At 33.7% G+C, this 22,594-nt stretch overlaps 1 protein-coding gene across 1 annotated transcript in view; it reads left to right on the forward strand.

The window, feature by feature from the left end:
* The window catches only part of CDH9 (cadherin 9), a gene marked incomplete at both ends in the record, with an annotated part of 81,336 nt that overhangs the window by 38,624 nt on the left and 20,118 nt on the right, over nt 1–22,594 (forward strand). Inside the window, 5 exons of the mRNA XM_080933754.1 lie at nt 12,164–12,458; nt 17,300–17,419; nt 18,295–18,462; nt 20,277–20,464; nt 21,414–21,667. Coding sequence (XP_080789880.1) covers nt 12,164–12,458; nt 17,300–17,419; nt 18,295–18,462; nt 20,277–20,464; nt 21,414–21,667 — 1,025 coding nt within the window. The remainder of the gene's footprint in view (nt 1–12,163; nt 12,459–17,299; nt 17,420–18,294; nt 18,463–20,276; nt 20,465–21,413; nt 21,668–22,594) is intronic.

A 22,594-nucleotide genomic window follows, 5' to 3' on the forward strand; every position in this document is an offset into this window, starting at 1 on the left:
CTGGGATTACAAACTTTTGTTACCACACCCAGCCCAGTTGTTTTACATAGACGCTGCAAACCAAATTCACATCTCTATTGTTTTAAAACAAAACACTTTACCCACTGGCATAGCTCTCCAGCCCCTTAACTTTTCACTTCAGATTAGAAATGTGTGTTTAATTAAATTAAACTCTGTAAGTACCATTAAGAAACAGCACAACAAAGCAAAACAACAAGACAAATCAACAACAGCAAAACCCAACAATAGCAATAAAAACCAACAATAACAACAACATCAAAAGGCTTTGACTGGGCACAGAGGTGACTTAAGCATTGGGAACACTCACTACTTCTATCGAGGACTGTCTTTTGTTCCCAGCAGGCACATCACATCTGCAGGTCACCTGTAACAGTAGCTATAAGAGATGTGCTACTCTTAAGATTTCTGTTGGTGATGCACACAAATCAACAAAGGCCTATATACATGCATTCAAAAATATTCTTTAAAAAAGTAGAAAAATTTGATTACAACAAAAGTTGCAAGCTTAGACTACATCAAAATAATTCAGTCTGCCTCATGAGCATAGATATCTTCACAGAAACATGGAAAAGACATTTTATCACTGGTAATGTGCGGCTAGAATATTTCTTAGCATCACAGTGGTGGGGCTTGTTTGGAGATGAAAAGTCTGGAGTTATTGAAAGCTGGTGGCAGTGACTGGTAGCATATACTAGGTGTCCCATTGCTGGAGAATTAGTTGAAGACACCTTTACATTTAGTTCAATAAATGAGTATTTATGAAGCACATAGCTTTTGCTAAGCACAAATTCTGTTTTCTAAAACTATGTATTATATATGCCCAATTTGACTAAGCATATTTTATTTTTATTTGAACAATATGAGTCAGATAGCAGAGCCTCTTTTCTTCCTGAATCATTTAGTTAATGATTTAATAATGTAAAACAAATGAAATGTCTCCGGCAACTTTTCTGGGACTTGTTCTAACACGTTTAATCATGTTCACCATGTGTGCCTACTGTAAGAACATCTCTGACAATGGCTCTGAACCACGTTAGTGTTACTGAAATAATGAAGCCTGTATACCTAATGGGACTCCATTGGATACTGCTCCAAATGCATGAAAAGTACAGATGGAATGTAATTAGGTTTCTTACATCTTAGAACAGTATATCAGTACTAGGCTTAATAACATTGTTGTGGCCCGGTTTTCTCTTATTTATCTAGTGTGGCAATGTGCGCTCTCAGTGAGTGTTTTATTATTTAAATAGATAGTTATATCTAAACCAATAATACAGCTGTTGGAGCTTTGGTATAGAGAATATAGATTTGAAAGATTAAAAAGACATGAATGAATTACTCTTTTGGCCAGTGTCTTTTTCACATTGCATATACACCACAAACATGGATGTCTACAAATATTCTGTTATTCCAATTTCAGAAATAAAAATTTATCCACCCACCTTTGCTTTATACCATTCATTCTCAGGAAGCATTCATTTGCTAAGTGGCCTGTCATAAATTCCCTTCGATTAAATATGTGTGTGTGTGTGTGTGTGTGTGTGTGTGTGTGTATGTATTATAAGAATTTAAAAGACTCATGTATAATTAAGGAATGTAACCATGTGACTATGACATTTTATTAAAACAACAGAATAAATTACTTTCTTAGAGATGTAATTTAAGTTACATTTTGTGTATAATCATAGAAAAATTCTATGTTGTAATAACAACATCATAAATGCACTCATTTAGTTATTTATTTTAGTATGAACATGCACTTGGTACAAAAAAATAAAAACAAATTCACACATTTTCTACAACTTTACTTCTCTATACATGCATTCTGAAACATAATAGTATTCTTTTATCTATTACTACTGTATATTTGGAAGCAATAAGCTGACTGTATTTATTTTATCTTTTGATAAACTCTCTGAGAATTAAAATTGTTTGTTCTTTGCAAATTTTATTGTGAATTGCACTGTGTATCGTTATTTAGTTTGCTGTATGGTGGAACCCTGATTCACAGATAGTCATTAGAATTTTTTTCACGAATACTATATGACCCAGCCTCATAGTGGTAAATATTATTTCTTTCTAACCACCTACATGTCTTCTCTTTCTTTCCTGCTGAATGATCCAACTTCTATTTCATATTTTATATGTATACATATATAATTATATATATATAATTACACAATGAACATAGCTTATGTACATATATTCATTATTCATACATGTAACTAATAACTAAATCTGGTTTCATTTTAGATAAAATATGTTCTAATTTGTGTTGTTTCAGACAATTCATTTTCTTCTTGCTGACCCTCTTTTTAGACACTTTCTGGAAACTTTTTAGACTGTTATTCACATTTTACATTCAAACATGTATATATTCAAATCTTGTTATACTTATATTAAAATAAATACAATATTTGTATTTCTGAGTCAAACTGGCTACCTTTAAATGATGATCTCCAATTGGTCCATTTTCTTTAAACTATAGAACATCATTCTTCTTTACTGGCTAATATGATTTTAGTTTGTATAAATAAACATTATTATTTATACAAATACCCATTGGTTTTTTTTTTTATAAATCTCAAGTCTGGTTTTGTATTGTGGCTCCATATTATGTAATATATATAGATGTGGCAAAATCTGTGTAACATGTGACTCCCTCTCTGGAAGGTCTTTATTCAGTTCTGGAGTTCCTACATACTAATTTCCATAGTACCTATGTTCCTAGATGTAGTGTATAGGATTCCTTTCTTGAGGATTCTCACCATCCTGTGTTGTATTTGGTTCTTGATGAAAGCCATTTCCCCTTTGTTGAGACTCAAATGATAATAATGTTGACATTTTCCAAATCCCTTGGATTTCTGCATGTGATCTTGCATACTGAGTTTACTAAACTACTTGTTCATTGGAAGAGTTGGGTTGTGTGATGTTCCTTCACGTTTTATGTATTCTAGATATTAATTATTTACTGTGTTTCATAGAACCTCATTATTTGGTCAGCTACCTGATTATTGGAATAATTCACAACAAATACTTGCTTTACTGCCCATATAAATCTAAATTTACTATTATGATTTTATGATAAACTTTATTTCTTTGTTTCTTTCTTTTTAATTATTTTTAATCTCTTTAGAGTCCAGTCATTTCCCCATGGGACAGGTCTGGTCTCTGACAGTTCCTCATCCCATTCCTCCTTCCCTGTCTCCAAGAGGATGTCCCCACCCCCATCTCAGCCCATCCCACCACTCCACCCCACTCCCTAGGCCTCAAGTCTCTAAGAATTCTGTGTCATCTCTCTGACTAATGCCAGACCAGGCAGTCCTCTGCTGTATATGTGTTAGGGGACACAGTTACTATTTTATCAAAAATATTTATTAAATGTGTAAAACAAGTATCACTTTAAATTATTATATTACATAATTATGTTTGCCTGTTTAATTTAATTTTTAATTTAAACTATTTAAAAAATTCTGTGTAGTATCATCCAGAGAAATTTACATCTACATTTTGCTAAAAAAAAAACTAAATAGTTGAATATGCTTATATTACACATGCATTCTCAAAGATTTTACTGTGAAATATCTATTTTCTCCTTATTTTGTGCTGGTTGGATTGAATAAATCTTAAAATTATTTATAGAGATCATTTCAATACTTTCCAAACAATTGAACATTTTGGTTTATTACTCATTTTTTCTACATAACTGCTTTTGTAATCTATATTTATTTTTTCTCTAATTAATAAACTTCAATTTTAAAATAGTTTAAAGTTTGCAAAAAAATACTGAAGAGAAATACAAGTTTCCATGTAGGGTTTGCAACATGCTCTTCAGACTTATTATTCTTAGTTATAAATTTTTTATTTTAGTTCATTGCTTTTGTTAAGTCATCTGCAAAAGACATCAAATGAATAGAAATGTTTGTAGGATTTGAATTGTCATTTTCTGCATTTCAGTCTTATGTGTTATGGTGGTAATGCAGTTATATTATTTTATAGCACTAATAATGTATATATATTATCTGAATGCCTTCTTTAATTAAATATGTTAATTAGTTTATAATTGAACTAATTACTTTCATTAAATTTGTTATGATACTTATACTAGATAAATATTTTGCAAATATTTTCATGGTGTGTGACAATCATTTAAATATTAATAATATTTTGTCAAAGTAGATGTCTTTGATTTTTATGCTGTGTGGATAATGGTATTTTAATCTTGTAACTTAAACGATATAATAAACTATAAGATGAATTTGTTGTTGTTTTATTATTGAAGACCAACCTTAGTCCATGGTGATCTGATAGAATGCATGGGATTATATCAATCTTTTTGCATCTTTGAGGCCTGTTTTGTGGCCAATTATATGGTCAACTTTGGAGAAGGTGCCATGAGGTGCTGACAAAAGGTATATAATTTTGTATTAGGATGGAATATTCTATAGATGTCTGTTACATCCATTTGGTTGATTACTTCTGTTAGATTCACTGTGTCTCTGTTGAACTTCTGTATCCATGATCTGTCCATTGATGGGAGTGGGTGTTGAAGTTTGCCACTATTATTGTGTGTAGTGTAATCTATGCTCTGGGTGTTGTAGAGTTTCTTTTATAAATGTAGGTACTCTTACCTTTGGAGCATAGATGTTCAGGATTGAGAGCTCATCCTGATAGAGTTTTTTTTTTTTTTTTTTTGATGAATACAAAGTGTTGTTTCTTGTCATTTTTGATGACTTTTGGCTGAAAATCTATTTTATTCAATATTAGGATGGCTACACTAGCATGTTTCTTGAGACCATTTGCTTGGGAAATTTTTCTCAGCCTTTTTATTCTGAGTTCCTGTCTTTGTTGCTGAGATGAGTTTCCTGTATGCAGCAAGATGCTGGATCCTGTTTATGTATTCAGTCTGATAGTGTATGTCTTTTTATTGGAGAATTGAGTCAATTGATGTTAAGAGATATTAAATAATAGTGATTGTTGTTTTCTGCTATTTTTATTGTTACAGGTAGATTTATATTTGTATGCTTTTTTTCTTTGATGTTTGTTGCAAGAGGATTAGTTTCTTGATTTTCCTAGGATGAAGTTTCTCTCTTTGTGGTGGAGTTTTCTAACTATTTTCCTTTGTAGGGATAGATCTATTGACAGATTTGTTTTTGTACTGGAATATCTTGGTTTCTTCATCTATGATGATTGAAAGCTTTGCTGGATATAGCAACCTGGGATGAAACTTGTGTTCCCTTATAGTCTGTGTGATATCAGTCCAGGATCTTCTAGCTTTCATAGTTTCTGTTGTAAAGTCTGCTGTAATACTGATCAATCTACCTGTGTATGCTACCTTTCTTTTTTCTCTTACTGCTTTTAGTAATCTTTTTGTTGTTGTTGTTTTGTATTGAGCATTTGTTGTTTTGATTATTATGTGTCAGGAAAAATTTCTTTTCTGTTCCAGTATATTTGGGGTTCTGTAGGATTCTTGTATGATCATGGTCATACTAAGGATGGAGAGTGTTCCTTTTTTAGGTTAGGAAAGTTTTCTTCTATAATTTTGTTGAAAATATTTACTGTGTCTTTCAGTTTTGCCCTCTTCTACACCTATTATCCTTAGGATTGGTCTTCTCATTGTATTCTGGATTTTCTTGATGTTTTGGGTTAGAATCTTTTTGATTTTTGCATTTTCTCTGTCTGTTGTGTCAATGATTTCTCTGGTATCTTTGTCCTCTGAGATTGTCTCCTACATCTCTTGTATTTTGTTAGTAACTCCCAATGTTTTTTCTAGGTTTTCCAACTTCATGGTTGTTTCCTTTTGTGTTTTCTTCATTGTTTCTATATCTGTTTTCAGTTCCTTCACCTGGTTGGTTGTGCTTTCCTGTAGCTCTTTAAGTGATTTTTGTGTTTCCTCTTTAAGGGCTTCAACTTGTGCTTCAACTTGTTTTTGTTTATTCTCCTGTACTTCTTTAAGTGTGTTATTCATGTGCTTCTCAAAGATCTCCATCATCATTGTGAAGTAAGATTTCTGTCTAAATGTTTTTTTTTTTTTTCTTTTTTTCTTTTTTTTTTTTTTTGGTGAGTTGGGATATCCAGTATTTGCAGTGGTGGGAGAGCTGGGCTCTGATGTTGCCAGATTGTCTTGGTTTCCATTTCTTAGAGTCTTGAGCTGGCCTCTTGTCATCTTGTTATATGTGATGTAGGTGATCTTGTTGTCTCTTACTGGAACTTGTTTCTCTTTTGGGTCTGTGGGCCTGTGGTCTCCAGAGGATGATTTTTCTTGGGTGTTCCTTTCTCAGGGTAGGCTGTGAATTCCAATGGCAAAGCCCAGTCCTGATGTTCCTGGGTCTGTCCTGGCCTTGGGCTAGAAGTGCATACCCCCATGCAGTACTGCTGCCTGTACAGCTTGAGTTTTGGGCAGTCATTTCTGGGGTTGACAGTGGGTAGGAGAAGTTGACTCCCCCTTCCACTAAGGATGGAGAGTGTTCCTTTAGCTCTTCTGCTCTCTCAGGGACCCATGGGCCGGTGGGCTGCAGGTCCTGATTGAATAGATTTCTAATGCTACATTCTACAGAAGTAATATCATTGTTTTGATTCTAATACTAGACATTAATTTGACACTTATTTGAAAAAAATCTAGTTCTGTGATTTAGATGCAATACCAATTTATTCTCGGCTCTAAAGAGCTTTTTTTCATTATCGAGTGATGAAAGTTTTAAAAGATTTTTAAAGTATATATTTTTATACTTGTATGTTTTTAAAGCCTTCACATGGTAATCCACAATAATTCATTAAGGATGTTTAAATAGTCTTATATTATTGGAATAAATCATACTTAGTGGTAATGGGTTCCATGAATTCAGTTTTTATTTGCTTACTAATATTCTTCTGAATAGTTTGCTTATGTGTCTGCAAAAAGCAGATATTGTATTACTTTAAATATTTTTTTCTTCTTCTAATTCTTTCTAATTTTTTTTTCTCATTTGTCTCACTTGGTTTTGTTATGGAAATTACTACTTAATGTAATGAGTAATTGTGATACCTTTCTCTTTGTTATATTGGGAAGCAAATATGCACATAACATTGCATATCTATATATCTATAAGTATATATCATATCACTATTAAGGATGCAAGGTATTTGAAATGAAACAATATTCTGCCATGTCTTGATTAAGTTATATTTGAATTGTTGTAGTCTAGAACATACTTTTTAACATATAGTGTATTTTTTTATTTATACATGAAATACCAATTCATAAGGTATTATTTTCTGAAATTGGAACCGAATAATCCTGATCATCAATTCATAAGAGAACATTTTGGTTTTGTAATTTATCATCATAAAGAAGCTGGATTTGAGAGAAAAACAGAATGTTCTCTTGTTCATAGAACATTTCTTATAGGTTAATATCTTATCAGAGTAAAGACAGTTGATCTGGCAGGAAATGTATGCTTCAAGATGACGAAAAATCCAGTCTGGTCATGGAATTTCAGGATAAAAATCTACTTCTAGGTTTTCCTTATTGAGTAATATATTTATTAGTGAGGAACAACAGTTCTTGAGTAAATATTAAGCTGTTTGTTCAATAGGAGAAGTGTTGGCCTACTTTTCAATGTAGGGAAGAAAAGTCAGCATCAGAAGGACTCATTCATAAAATCTCCCTTTGCAATATTGATGCACTGATGACTCACTGTCATATTAGTTCCCACAGATGATATCTTGTGATTCAGCATCCACTTGAGCAAACATGACCTTGGTGCACCAACATCTGTGTGCTAAAGAAGGACAAAAACACTTTACCTCATGTCATGTCAATTTTCTTCATGAGGTTATTGAGCATGGACTTGGTTGTTGATTGTATTGATTTACTCTCCTTGGTGCAAATTAGCATAGGAAGGAATAAACCTGGTTTATGACTTGACAAGACCATCATGTTGGTCAAGGTGTGGTGGCAGAAGAGTGAGGCACTTCTGATCTCATTGTGTTTGCAGTCAGGAGTCACAGTAAGCACGGGAAGTTGAGCCAAATTATCAATTATTCAAGGGCCACTAGTGGGGAATCATTCCTCTTGCAAGATTCCTTGTCCTCAAAGTAACACACCGCTACCAACACAGATTGGGAAAATAGTATTCTAATGCAAGAATAAATTGGAGACATTCATATCTAACCAGTAGCACTGCTAAAACAAAATCACATCAAGATTAGGAGTCATCCCACCCACTTGCCTCTTGTTTTTCTAAGCTGCTATTGTGAATATTTGCCAAAACTATGAATAACAACAGGTATAATTGTTTAGCCAGAATTCCTTTTGTAGTAGGAAACTGGGTGTGATGGGAAAGGTTTACCAATGGATATTAATCTGTAGTTAAATGAGAGCAGAAAGTAAGTTCTGTGAACTTTAATTATGAAAAAAATAAAACTGAGTACTTAAAATGCATCCTGTTAAGATTTAAATTTTGTATAATATATGTTTGTAAAAAACCATTGCAGGTTGTCTTATGGATATTATCATTTAGAATTTTATGGATAGATATTCACATGATTAAAAATAAGAAAGAAACTAATGAAACTTATATATATATATAATTGCCAAAATGGAATTTAACTGTTTTTTTTATTGAAATGTCTTTATTAGGTACTCAAGAATGATCTCTAGCAAAAAAAAGAAAATTAACTGCCTCAGTTCAAATATCTAAGTTATTTTATATAATTATTTTATTGGATGTTCTTTGTATTTACATTTCAAATGTTATCCAGTTTCTCCTCCCCCTTCTCTCATCTCCCCTCACCTTCCACTTGCTTCCAAGAAAGTGTTCCCTTTCCCAATCACCTTTTACACCTCAGTGCCTTGGCATTCCCCTACACTGAGAAAATGCACCTTCACTCTAACAAAGACCTCTTCTCCAATTGATACCAGGCAATGCTATATTTTGCTACATATGCAACTGGAGTCATTGGTCTCTCCATGTGTGGTCAATGGTTGGTGTTTTAGTACATGGGAGCTCTGGAGGTTGATAATATTCTTCTTCCCATGAGGCTGCCAGCCCTTTCACCTCCTTCAGTCCTTTCTCTAGCTCTTTCCTTGGGGACCTCATGTTCAGTCTGATGTTTAGCTGCAAGCATCCTCAACTGTATCTGTATGACTCTGGCAAAGCCTCTGAGGAGGCATCCATATCTAGTTCCTGCTAGTAAGCGTTTCCTGCATCAGCAATAGTGCTTAGGTTTGGTGGCTGCATATGGGGTGGATTCCTGGTGAGAAAGCCTCTGAATGATCTTTCTTCAATCCCTGTTCCTCTATTTGACTTTGTATTGTCCTCCCATGAATGTTTTATGTTCGCTTCTAAAAAGGATTGAGGCATCCACCTTCTGGCCTTCCTTCTTTTTGAGCTTCCAAAGGTCTGTGAACTGTTTCTTGGGGTATTCAGAGCATTTTGGGTCTAGTCTGCTTATCAGTGTGTGCATACCATGTGTGTTCTTTTATGACCTCACTCAGAATAATAGTTTCTATTTCTATCTATTTTGCCCCAAATTTCATAAAGTCATTGTTTCTAATAGTTGAATAATATTCCATTGTTTAAATGTACAACACTCTCTGTATCCATCTTTGTGAAATCACTGGGCCAATGGATAGAAATGGAGGCAGTCATCCTGAGTGAGGTAACACAGTTCCAGGAGAACACACATGGTAGTCACTCACTGATAAGCAGATACAAGGCCAAAAAGCTCTGAGTAACCAAGAAATAATTCACAGACCTTATGAAGCTTGAAAAGAAGTAGAGGCAGAATAAAATATTCACAGGAGGAAATAGAGAGACAAAGATTGGAGGAAAGACTGAAGGAAAGGTCATCCAGAGACTGCCCCACATGCGGATCCATGCAGCCACCAAATTTAGTCACTACTGCTGATGCCAAGACATGCTTGCTGACAGGAGTCTGATATAGATGTCCCCTGAGAGGCTCTGCTAATGCCTTATACATTCAGATGCCTGCTACTTGTCTTCAGAATGCATGATCAATGGAGAAGTAATCCACTATCCAAGGGGGGAGGGAAACTGAGCTTAGAGGGATCAAGAAAGTGGAAATAAATTGCTTGAACAACAACAACAAAAGATGCTTGCTACTAACCATCAGACTGAGTATGGAGACTTAATGGAGGAGTTAGAAAAAGGACTTAAGGAGCTGAAGGGGTTTGCATAAGAAGAGCAACAGTATCAACCAACCAAGGCCTTACCCAGCCCCAGTTTCCAAAAATATCTGTAGTGGGACAAGGTGGAAACAGTGTAATCATGAGATTGCTGCTGTCTGCAAGATAAAACATGGTGAACAAAATCGTGGAGTTGTAGCCCAACAAATAACATAGATTTTACAATTACTTCAGAGAGGCAACGTCATACGTGGCAAATATTTCTGATGGAATTAAAGGAAAAGAGGGAAAAGATGAGACATATTTCTTTGCTTAGTTTGGTTAAGAAAGAATTCAAATGGAACATAAAGAGAGAGAGAAGAAAGTGTCAGGCAGGGTAGAGTAGGATTTGTAAGGTCTATTCTGGAAACTGTGGGAAGGAGAGGCCAGTTCATATTCCCATTTTATTTGAAATGTGTGCTTTTAACATGTTTGAGATAAATGACATAGTCTTTTTCTTGTTAGCATTAGTTTTAATCTATAAAGTGTGTCACAGAAGATCACTCTGCTGTACTGAGGACTGTTTCCTGGGATCAGCATCACAGTCTCTCACATCAGTTCTCTCTACTTCTCAGGAACAAAGACTAAATTGTGAAAGTGCTGTTTATGAAATATTTTGGTTTTTTTTTTCAGTCCCTATTAGAACTTCATTAAAACATGGTATCACAACAGTATTAAAGGTAAAATCATTTCCATCTAACAAAGCATCTACAACTCCAGAGTATACTGTTATGGAAATAAAGGTTTCATTCAATTCACAATGGCTGTGATTATGTATTACATTTGTGAAAATTCATATGAGTCGAGTTTCTACATATTATAATGATTTTTTTTATAATTCATCATTATTATTGTGGTATTTGAGGTTCATCATAGGGACCATTTTGACATTGTTTTACAAGTGAGTTGAAACCCAATCACATTCTTTTTTTTTTTTTTTTTTTTTTTTTTGTTGAACCTTTATTGAACTCTAACAATGTGACAGGTGCCACACAAAACATTAGACACAGTATCTTTTTGAGAAGTTATCTTTATAGACTAGATATTAATTAGAACTAATTTTTTTTTCTTAAGATCCAACACTTGTTTTGTATCACTTGAAATTTAAAGTGTTTATAAAAATAATGTCTCACAATCACAACACCGTAATAGAAAAAGTATTTTCTTAAAATCATATTGAAAATAATTTAATTTTAAAAATTCTCCCTGTCTGATAGGTTTCCAATAATACAGAGGCAAGCTTTTCACAGTTCTATATAGACAGGGTAGAATCCTACTTAAAAGCATAGGAAGTAATTCTATAATGATCATTATAATAAATTATAATGCTTTATTACATCTTTAAATTTAATTATTTAAAGGAAATTAAATTTGATATTTCACATGCAGAATTAAGATGAATTTATTTTTTCCATTGTAATACTATGGGGGTTTAAATTTCGATAATATTATAATCAAAAGAGTATTTTAACCACTATGTTTGGAAGCAACTCAAGTATCAATTATTCTATGACCATTATCTTATAGTGACTAACTGTAATTACTTAATATTTTAAGAATAGCAAACTCTGAAATATTCAGCTCCTTCTTGGTCTGAAGTATTTGTTTGTTCAGATCATTATTGATATTGTTTGATGGGGAGAAGAAATTAGTACATATCTAATTGTTTAATTTTTTTAAATATCATACAATATTTTATTATCTAAGCCTCTTAGTTTTTCTTTCCAAGTACTTTGGAAGTTGAGGTTTTCTTTTTTAAATTTGTGTGATTTTTTTTGACACTCCAGATTTGATTCCCCTCCCAGCCCTCCCTCTGACTCTTCATCCCATAAGCCTTCCTGGCCCCACCTCCCATCCACTGCCCCACTGGACCTCTCCACACCCTGGGGCCTCTAGTCTCTAGAGGGTTAGGTGCAACTTCTCTGACTCACCACCCATGTATTTACAGAATTATTCTTTTCTACCTTTCTCAAGCTTCACACTGACCAAGATAAAGGAGATGGAAATTTAAAATACATTTTGACAGGAGACGGAGCTGGAAATCTGTTCGTTATAGATGAAAATACCGGAGATATTCATGCTGCAAAGAAACTAGACAGAGAAGAAAAATCCCTGTACATCCTTCGTGCAAAGGCTATAGACAGAAAGACTGGGCGACAGGTGGAGCCTGAATCTGAGTTTATCATTAAAATCCATGATATCAACGACAACGAGCCAAAATTCACAAAAGACCTGTACACAGCCAGTGTTCCTGAAATGTCTGGAGTTGGTAGGTATCTACTAACACGGGTCCTTAACATGATTGCTATCAAATTTTTACTAAAAATTTTACAGCCACGTGATTGTGTGTCAGAGCTGTATCAAGAAACTTATTCTAGCCAAACAACTCTTTTCCAAATACTTTTAATTGTTTATGTAGCCATGTCTTCTTTTAATTATAATTAATGAGTGAAGCTGACTGTTTCCAATGGGAGCAACACCTGCTCTGTGACAGAATAAATGTCCTATAAAATGCACTGCTGCCTGACAAGAGGAAAGGGAACTGTTCTGTCTGACAAACTGCTTCTGCATAACTAGCTCATTTAATCATCAAAAATAATCATATTTTGTAAGTATGGGGAATATAAATTCACACAGTCCATCCTGTTGATTAGAAAGTCAGAAGAATTTAATAACTGATTGAAGATCAGATAAACCATGGCATCTTGCTTGCATTCATGGACTCTTGCTCTGTAGCTCTATAATTTTCTCTATTGTTCTTTGACTTTCCATGGAAACTGAAATCTGTAATTTCTCACATTTTGAGAGTCTCTCAATCTCATGTACAATATAGACAATTGCTACTTGTATGCATTTTAATACAATTAATTTTCTCAATGAGTAATAATTATATTATATAATAAAAGTATATATTGTTTTAAAGTGTTAGAGAAATACCATTGTTTAAAATATCACATGTAAAATATTTATTTTTTATATTTATAATTACTCACTTGATTATTAGTTCTATATACATACAATATAATAATGAATGTTTGACTGAAGAAACTTCTATTAGGAAGAAAACAAATCTTTTTTATTTTATGATTTTTACAGCTTTATTTATAAAAGAGAGATACATGTACAGATTTTTAAAGCATTTTGGCACAACACTATATGAGTATATTTTTGTTAGTATTCAGTTCTTTTAGAAGTCTGGTAGTATACATAGAAATCCCACTAGTTACCATAATCATAAAGTACATGTAGAACTGAACTTAATATGGAAACACTTTTCTTGGTATGTATAGATTAAACATAATGATCTTTGAATATCAAAAATTGCCACAAGGCTATATTCCTTGCTCTTGGATTATTAGTGATTTATGGTCTAGGTGTACTGTACTCTGAGAGGGTGCTATACACTTTTTTTTCCTAAGAAGGACTAAGACTTTCAATTTTGGCCTTTGCTTTTCTTGAGCTTCATAGGGCCTGAGTTGTTTCTGGGGTATTCAGAGCTTTCTGGGGCTAGTATCCAATTATCAGTGACTACATATTATGTCTGTTATTTTATGACTGTGTTACCTCACTCAGGATGATATTTTCTAGATGCATCCATTTTCCTAGGAATTTAATAAATTCATTGTTTCTGATAGCTGAGTAGTACTCCATTGTGTAAATATATCACAATTTTTGTATCCATCCATCTACTGAAGGACATCTGGGTTCTTTCCAGCTTCTGGTTATTATAAATAGGGCTGCTATGAACATGATGTTGCATGTGTCCTTATTGTACGTTGGAGTGTCTCTGGGGTATATGCCCAGAAGTGGAATAACTGGGTCTTCAGGTAGTACTATATCCAATTTTCTGAGGAAATGCCAGACTGATTGGTGGGGTTGTAAGCTGGTACAAATCTTTCTTTTTTTTTTTTATATCTTCACTGACAGTGTGGTATAAATGTTTCTTTAATGGTAGAGTCTGTTTACAGAAAGGAACCAAGAATTTGGGAAGAAGTGATTATTTCATGTAAGCCCACCAATTTTGGGAAAACTGAAGCTCTATTAACTCTGCAAGTTTTTACTCTTACAAAGTAAAATTGATTTATCCAAGGACAGGAGCCTCGTGAGATTATAAAGCCCTTGTAGAACATAGCACAAATGGCATTTCTTCAGTGTTGTTCTAATAACTTTGGACTATTATAATTTTCTGGATTGATCTATGTTTCCCAGACATTAAGTTATTTTTTATGCATATCGTAGTATTTTATGAACTTATGTGTGTGAAGAAAATACATGTAAAATTTTGTTTTCCTAATAAAACATCAATTTTAATTGAACAGAATCATTGTTATATCCATCAACTTTTGGCAAACATTATTTTAATGTTAAGCTGCAAATTACTTTGGTCTTAGTTACCTTTTCATAGATTTTTCCATACTGAAGAATGTATTGAACATGAATAAGATGACAGAAATATCTGATTATTAGAAAAATTGATCAGAAGTATTTAAATGTTCATGTACTTTAAAGCTTTATGTCATTGCTTCATGGTTTTAAACTTTATTTTATTTAAGATTATACTATGATTACATAATTTTCAATTTTTGGATTTTTATCTTCAGAACATTCTCATATACCTTTCTTGCATGTTTGTAAATTCATGGCCTCTTTTTTCCATTAATTGTTATACACACACACATATCTACACCCAGAGAACCATACAGACACACAAACCAACATATACACAGACAGGCAGACTCACACAAACATATAAACAGACACACCTCACACACACACACAGACTTACAGGCTCACGCACAGACACACACAGACAGAACACATACTCACACACACCCTGAACTGAATGATTTACTACTAATTCCTCAGTCCCAGGCCATTTCCTGGCCTCCTCTGCTTGCCAGGGAAATCAAGCAAGAACACACGTGGTCACAGACAAATATGCAGAGAAAACATGCATATTCATAAAAATAAAACTTAATAAACTAAAATAGGAGGATATTTCTGTATCGAATACATTGATATTTACAATAAAACATTTGCCTTTTTCCATTATATAGAAAATAGATTTTGTCATGCAATATATCTTGATATCTTCTATAGTATTCCCTTGTTGCTATCTTTTATTATATTCTTTAATATTTGGTGAACTACTATATTATCATTCCATTATATACTTATCATGTATCCACTCAATGCAGGTGTCTTCTCCCTTATATTAATTAAATATACGTATTTATTTTGTAGTTATTTATTTAACATAAAATAAAGACCAAAGTAACTACCCTTGAATGTTAGTTTTAAAAATCTTCAATGATTCAATTCTTGATAATTATAAAATATTAAGTTTTTATATTTGTATAAATTCTCCTTTGTGATACTTGCTATTTTATAGTCCTTGGTTTTGATAAACATGCTTTATTTTGTAATTCCTAAACATGATCTGACTTGTATTCTGAAAGAACTCTCCAGTTCTGCACACTACAAAATTACAAGCTAGCATTCTGATCCTTCCCTGTACCAGTGAGTTTGCACAGAGAGACCCATGGCTCCAGGTATATATGCAGTAGAGGATAGCATTTTCTGAGATCAGTGGGCCTTTGGTCCAGCTAAGGCTAGTTCTCCCAGTGTAGGTGAATCCTGAGGTGCTGAGCTGGGAGAGGGTGGTTATGAGAGGAAGCAACTTCATAGAGGCAATAGGAGGGGAAGGACTGATGGGGTTGGGGGGAGTGGATAATATCAGAAAAGCAAATGCAGAGAATATCCAATAAACAAACAAACCAACAAACAAATAAATAAGTAGTAACAAAAAAAAAAAAAGTTTGCTGTCTATGGAGTTTAGAAGATAACCCTAACTAAGCAGTGTGCTGGTAAAATCACAGAGAATGGGTGATCTTTAATCAGACTAGCTAGTTCTAATTTCAGTCCTGTCACTGGATCTCCAATATGTACCCTAAAGGCATATGTCCCACATGTGTCATGAGGATTAAGTTTTAATACAAATGAATCCCTGCCAATCTGCTAAGCCTACTCTAATCATCCTATGGAAAGCTTATGGCACGAAGCTATCAACAGTGCTTGGCTCAAAGCTGTGATACTGAATCGCATGTCTCATTTTCATGCCAGAAGAAAACCAAAAGACTGCTGTGTTGTCGATGTGGTTGTGGTTTCCACTGTGTGTTTGAAACCATGCTCTTCTGACATCCCTAATATACAAATGCTCAGCATGGGGAAAATTAGTATCACAGATTCTGATGTCACTGAATGTGAGGAAGCATAACAGAGAATCTCCCCAGGCTAGAGGGAGTTGTGCAGGCATGTGTCTTCCATCACTTTATTAAAACATTTAACAAACCAGAATAAGCTTGGTCTGTTTCCTATGGGTCCCCTGAAGAAGGCCAAAGGAAAGAAAACAAATAAGCACCCCAAACACTGAAAGGTGTTAAAATAGGATACTACATTAATATTATCCTTATAATTTAATGATTTAAATTACTTTCATTTTAGTAGGAAGTAAAATTGGAAATAAATGTGAAAAATCACAAATTAACATTTTAGAAAGCTTAATATTTCATTACTATTTAAGGACTTGCAAATGATCTTAAATATCTGCACTGTGTGCACAGAAAAATTTAGCTCAGTTCCTCTTTCTCCTGGGCTCCTGTGTGTGTTTAGCTCTGATGCTCAAACCATGCTTTCTTGGTTTTTCATTATTATTGTTTTGTTTGTTTTCTTCTTCATCATAAAACCTCTTTGTTTTGTTGTATTTCTAATCTTACCTCATGAAGCTAAATAATAATAGGTTTCAAAATGTCAAATTTTTCATTTCTCATGTGGCAATAAATGGGTGAATTGAACACTTGTTTATATTTAGTGCAAGCTTTTCTCATCACAATATTACTATTTATTAAGGGTTTACTTGATTAAAATGTATCAACCTCTCTGATAGATTTCATAATATTATTTTCATATATAATACATCCCATGACAAAGAGTAAATCCAGGATTCCATTCCTTTTTATTTAAGAAAATAATGACTGAGAAAATAGCTTTTAGAATAGATAATCTTTAGAAGAACTGATGTGTCTCTGCCTGTGGTGGGGCCGGATACAGGTACATCGGTTATTCAAGTCACTGCCACTGATGCAGATGATGCCAACTATGGGAACAGTGCCAAAGTGGTCTACAGCATATTGCAAGGACAGCCATACTTTTCAGTGGACCCAGAATCAGGTAAATGCATATATGCCTTCCTCCGTCTATGTCATCTTATATAGTATAGCCTGGTACACATTTGTTTGGGTTGTTTTCTGTTTTAAAACCTATCCACTCAGTTGTATAAGGCTGTTTTCTATACTTATTTTATGAAAAAAAATCCTGTCTTAGTCAGGTTTCTATTCCTAAACAAACATCATGACCAAGAAGCAAGTTGAGGAGGAGACAGTTTATTCAGCTTACACTTCCCCATTGTTCTTCATCACTAAAAAAAGTCAGGACTGGAACTCAAGCAGGTCAGGAAGCAGGAGCTGATGTAGAGGCCATGGAGGGATGTTACTGGCTTGTTTCCCCTGACTTGCTCAGATTGCTTTCTTATAGAACCCAGGTCTAATCAGCCCAGGGATGGCGCCACCCACAGTGGTCTGGGCCCTCCCCCCTTGATCACTAGCTGAGAAAATGCCTTACAGCTGGATCTCAAGGAGGCATTTCCACAACTGAGGCTCCTTTCTCTGAGATAACTCTAGCTTGTATCAAGTTGACGCAAAACCAGCCAGTACACACCCTTATATTCACAAAATCTATTTGAGCTTAGCTTTTTAAACTATTATTTATTGGGTTTACATTTAAGGGACTACAAGATTTCACAGGGATTAATATAATTTTCAGAGTAAGAGAATATTCCAAACTTAAAGAACATTATGAGTATAAAGTTTAAGCAAGGTCAACAACTCAAAATAGAAATTGCACAAAATAGAACTTTGTTTTGATTTGTGAGATAAGCTAAATTAATTGTGGATTTCTCATTTTCTTCATCTATCCTCTGTAAAGAGGACATTACAAAGCATATCTTGATTTCGAAAGTAAATGCTTTAATTTCTCATTTTTTAAAGGCATAATAAAAACTGCACTGCCAGACATGAGCAGAGAAAACAAAGAACAGTATCAAGTTGTTATTCAGGCTAAGGACATGGGCGGCCAGATGGGAGGCCTTTCTGGAACCACCACAGTGAACATCACCCTAACAGATGTCAACAACAACCCTCCTCGGTTTCCACAGAGTAAGACAGTGTGTCCTGACAGTGTACTGGGAGGATTTTCAAATACACCTACCTGAAATATCACAGAATGTACTGTCTGCATTTCTAGTCCCTTTGCTGAGAGCAAATCAATGCACATGAGAGAGAGAGAGAGAGAGAGAGAGAGAGAGAGAGAGAGAGAGAGAGAGAGAGAGAGAGAGACGGAGAGAGATTGTCCCATAAATAAAAAGTGATGATACACATCATCAAGAAGATATGGAAGAAAATAAAGTTCTTTTGCAACTGAACATTTTGCTAGCTGATGACTATCAGGAATGCTTTGCAAACTGATGTCACAGTTTGCAATCACAGTCAGATTGCTGCCCCGCCCTTCTTCTAACCACTCTGGGTAGAGACGTGGGCTGCAATGTCTGCCTGTTTACATTTAAATTCTACACTGTTCACAACTCTTAGCTAATTTATAAACAACATCATAAGCCTTTATTTAATGGATTTTAAAACACAGATTGGATGTTTATCATCTCTGAAAACAGGATCTATATTTAACGCAATATATGTGGGCTAAATTGGCAGTATTTTAATATGCTTTTGGTTTACTTTAAAGGTCATGGAAACTTGATGATTACAAACTCTTATTAGTATTGAAGTCACCTAGTATGTAACAGCATGTTAAATTCTAATGTTATTTATGTAATAAACCTTGAAGATCAGTAAATTACTTCTAGTTGTCTTCTAAACTTTTCATTCAGGTTTTCAAAATATAAACTAAGAGTATAACTGGATGAATTATTACACTGATATTCCGCTATCCATTAGGATACTAACAGAAAATCTGTGTTCATTAGAATTGTGATTAAATGCTGAATTGAATATAGATATAATAATATTAGTTCCTCACAATAAAATGCTGAATTAATCGATATCAGAATATCCTTGTTTTCCTGAACAAGACTTATCCTTAAAGTTTGAGAAATCCCACAGTAAACTTAAAACCTGCCATTTCTAACTACAGAAATCAATGGAAAAGTATTAGACTTTGAAGTCAGAGAGACTGTGTTTTGTATTATCTTTTACACAACTCAGAAAGATAATAATTTTTGGCCTGTCTACTGAAAATAATTTACCTGAGTTGCTTCTTTGTAAGGTCTAAGTAGACCACTACAGAAAATCATTGGGTTTATAAAATGCCTAACACCCACTTTAAATTATATTTTTAATTATTTTTCAATTTTATATTTTTACATTTATAGAGAGTTTATAAACAACATGTTTAGAAGAACAAACTATGATGTATGTCTAGATCTGTATTACACAGGGAAATATGTTACTTAAAGACATTAAAATTAAAATATATAAACAGAGACAGCTATAAAAAGATACTGCTGTTTGAAAATTATTTTTTAGAACTTAAAATAAAAGAATGAAGATACAATATTTTAAATAACAAAAACTACGTTTTTGACAAAATTCTCACTTTGATTCTTGTATTTAAGTGTGGATAAAATGTGTGGTTATATTATCAAAAATCATAATCAACTAACAAGCAATTATATATGATGGTTGTTTGACTTGAAGGTTTGGATTCTTATAGCAGGCTTTTGTGGACTCTTTGTAACACTGGAAATTCTTTTATTCTTTGTGCAAACCATACTTCTCATATATGAACTAACAGAGTTTATGCTCTATACATTATTTTTCCACTTCATAAATCTATATCTTTTGAGAGCATACAATTCAATGTGATGGAAATATCTCACAATTTCAATATCTTTACTAAGAGAAAAAAATTGTGTCATCCCAAATTAAAATCAAGTCAGCTATGATTTACTTTGCAGGTACTTACCAGTTTAATTCTCTGGAGTCTGCACCTCTTGGAACTCATCTTGGAAGGATAAAAGCCAATGACCCTGACACAGGGGAGAATGCCGAGCTTGAATACAGCATTTCAGAAGGAGAAGGATCAGACATGTTTGATGTGATCACTGACAAAGATACACAGGAAGGGATCATAACTGTCAAACAGGTCTCTTGTGCCTGTCTTTCTATTTTCACTAAGTGCTCTTTAGTTTATTCTTGCTTTTCAGAGAAGAGGAAAAACAACTCTGAATCTACTTTTCATCATCTTCTATTTGTTGTCCATCAACAAGTGGAAGTAGGAAAACTGATTTCTCTCCAAATAAGTGATACATTGTTCCTGAGAGTTATGCTCCTCTTTTGGCTCAAATGGCTGTGTTTGTAATAGAGCAGATTCAGACTCATAGTAAACTAAAGGGTTCTTGCTTTATATTTCTCCTTGGCATGAACTATAAACAGCAATCTATCACTGCTAAGTCATACATTTCTCAACTCTTTTATTGTAAGTGTGATGGTCTATGTAAACTGAGTGAAAAAAGAAGAAGAACTAATAGCTCTAATTAATACTGACATCTTTCTACCTAAGAAATAGTAGTTAGCATATGAGAGGGTGCTTTGTAAGATGTTCTTGTTTATAGGTATTTTCTTGACTTTCAGTTGAATGTTTGAGAATGATCTGCAAGAAGATGAAGATTGATACAGCTAACATTTATTATTTTTGTTTCACTACTTTATTTATTTTAATGAATACTCAGGTATTCATTATACAATTTATTCTAGATATATGTTTTAGTCAGTCTTCTGATTTTAATAATATTTAGCTTAAATAATGCTACTCTTTAATCAGTATTGATTGAGATAATAGCTTCATTTAACTGTGAAAAGAAAAAAAATGAAGCAAATTACCTAATGGATGTCAGTTTATTATGCATTCCACGATAGTTATCTCGTATAAATACAAAGCAAATGCACTAGTTCATTGTTCAAAATGATTAAGCCATAATTAGAATAGTTACTTAGCCATAGTTGATATTAAATTTTAAAAGGTTATTAAAAATTCATATTATCAATGATTGCTGTCTTCAGATGTATTCTAACACTTCTTTCTTTAAACTCAGAATCTAGATTTTGAAAAGAAAATGCTGTACACTTTAAGAGTGGATGCAAGTAATACTCACCCTGATCCTCGATTCTTACACCTTGGACCTTTCAAAGACACAGCCATGGTGAAGATATCTGTGGAAGATGTAGATGAGCCCCCTGTGTTCAGTAAGCTCTCTTATTTGATGGAAGTGGATGAAGATGTGAAGGAAGGGAGCATCATAGGACAAGTCACAGCATATGACCCAGATTCCATGAACAACATAATAAAGTAAGCACCCAAAAAGCATGTATTTATTTGTTTAGTCATCAGTTGATTTTAAGACTTAAGTAAAAGACCTTTGGTCTCTTCTGATTGGTCCAAGCATGAGACATCACATGAGTCTTACAACCTCATAAGATAGATGTTATTATAACACTTTACCATAAGTAATAATACTAAAACACTGGGCATTTAAGTAGTAACTCTATCACAGAAAAATTAGTAGATAAAATATTGACAGGATATAAATTTTAGACTCAGTACCAGATTCTAATCTCTTTTATCCCTGTCTTTTTTCATTGTATAACTTATGTATTTACATTTCAAATATTATCCCCTTGCTCCAAAGAAATGCAGTTGGATACATGAATCCCCTTCATGCACAGTCTTCGGTTGATGGTTTGGTCCCTAAGAGCTCTGGGGGATATAGTTAGTGATATTGTAGTTCTTTCTATGAAGTTGGAAACCCCTTCAGCTCCTTCAGTCTTTTCTCTAACTCCTCCATTGGTGTCCCAGTGCTCACTCTGATGGTCAGCTGCAAGCATCTTAATCTGGATCAGTATGTCTCTGACCTCTCAGAAGACATCCATATCAGGCTCCTGTCATCAAGCAGTTCTTGGCATAAGCAATAGTGACTGAGTTTGGTGACTGCATATGTGATGAATCCATCTCTTTGGATGCCTTTTCCTTAAGTCTCTGCTCCATTCTTTGTCCCTGTATTTCCTCCCAAGAGTATTTTGTTCCCCTTCCTAAGAAGTATTGAAGCATCCACATTTTGGTCTTCCTTCTTCTTAATTTTAATCTTTTAATTGTTCATTTTTATTGCCTCTGTGTCTTAAATCAAAGTATAATTTAAATTATTTAAAAAGTACATTTAAAAACAAAAGAAATTCAGTAAATAGCTAAATATCTGATGATTTATACTAAGATATATAC

This window comes from Micromys minutus (assembly GCF_963924665.1).
Source record: "Micromys minutus genome assembly, chromosome: 20".
Taxonomy (NCBI): Eukaryota; Metazoa; Chordata; class Mammalia; order Rodentia; family Muridae; genus Micromys; species Micromys minutus.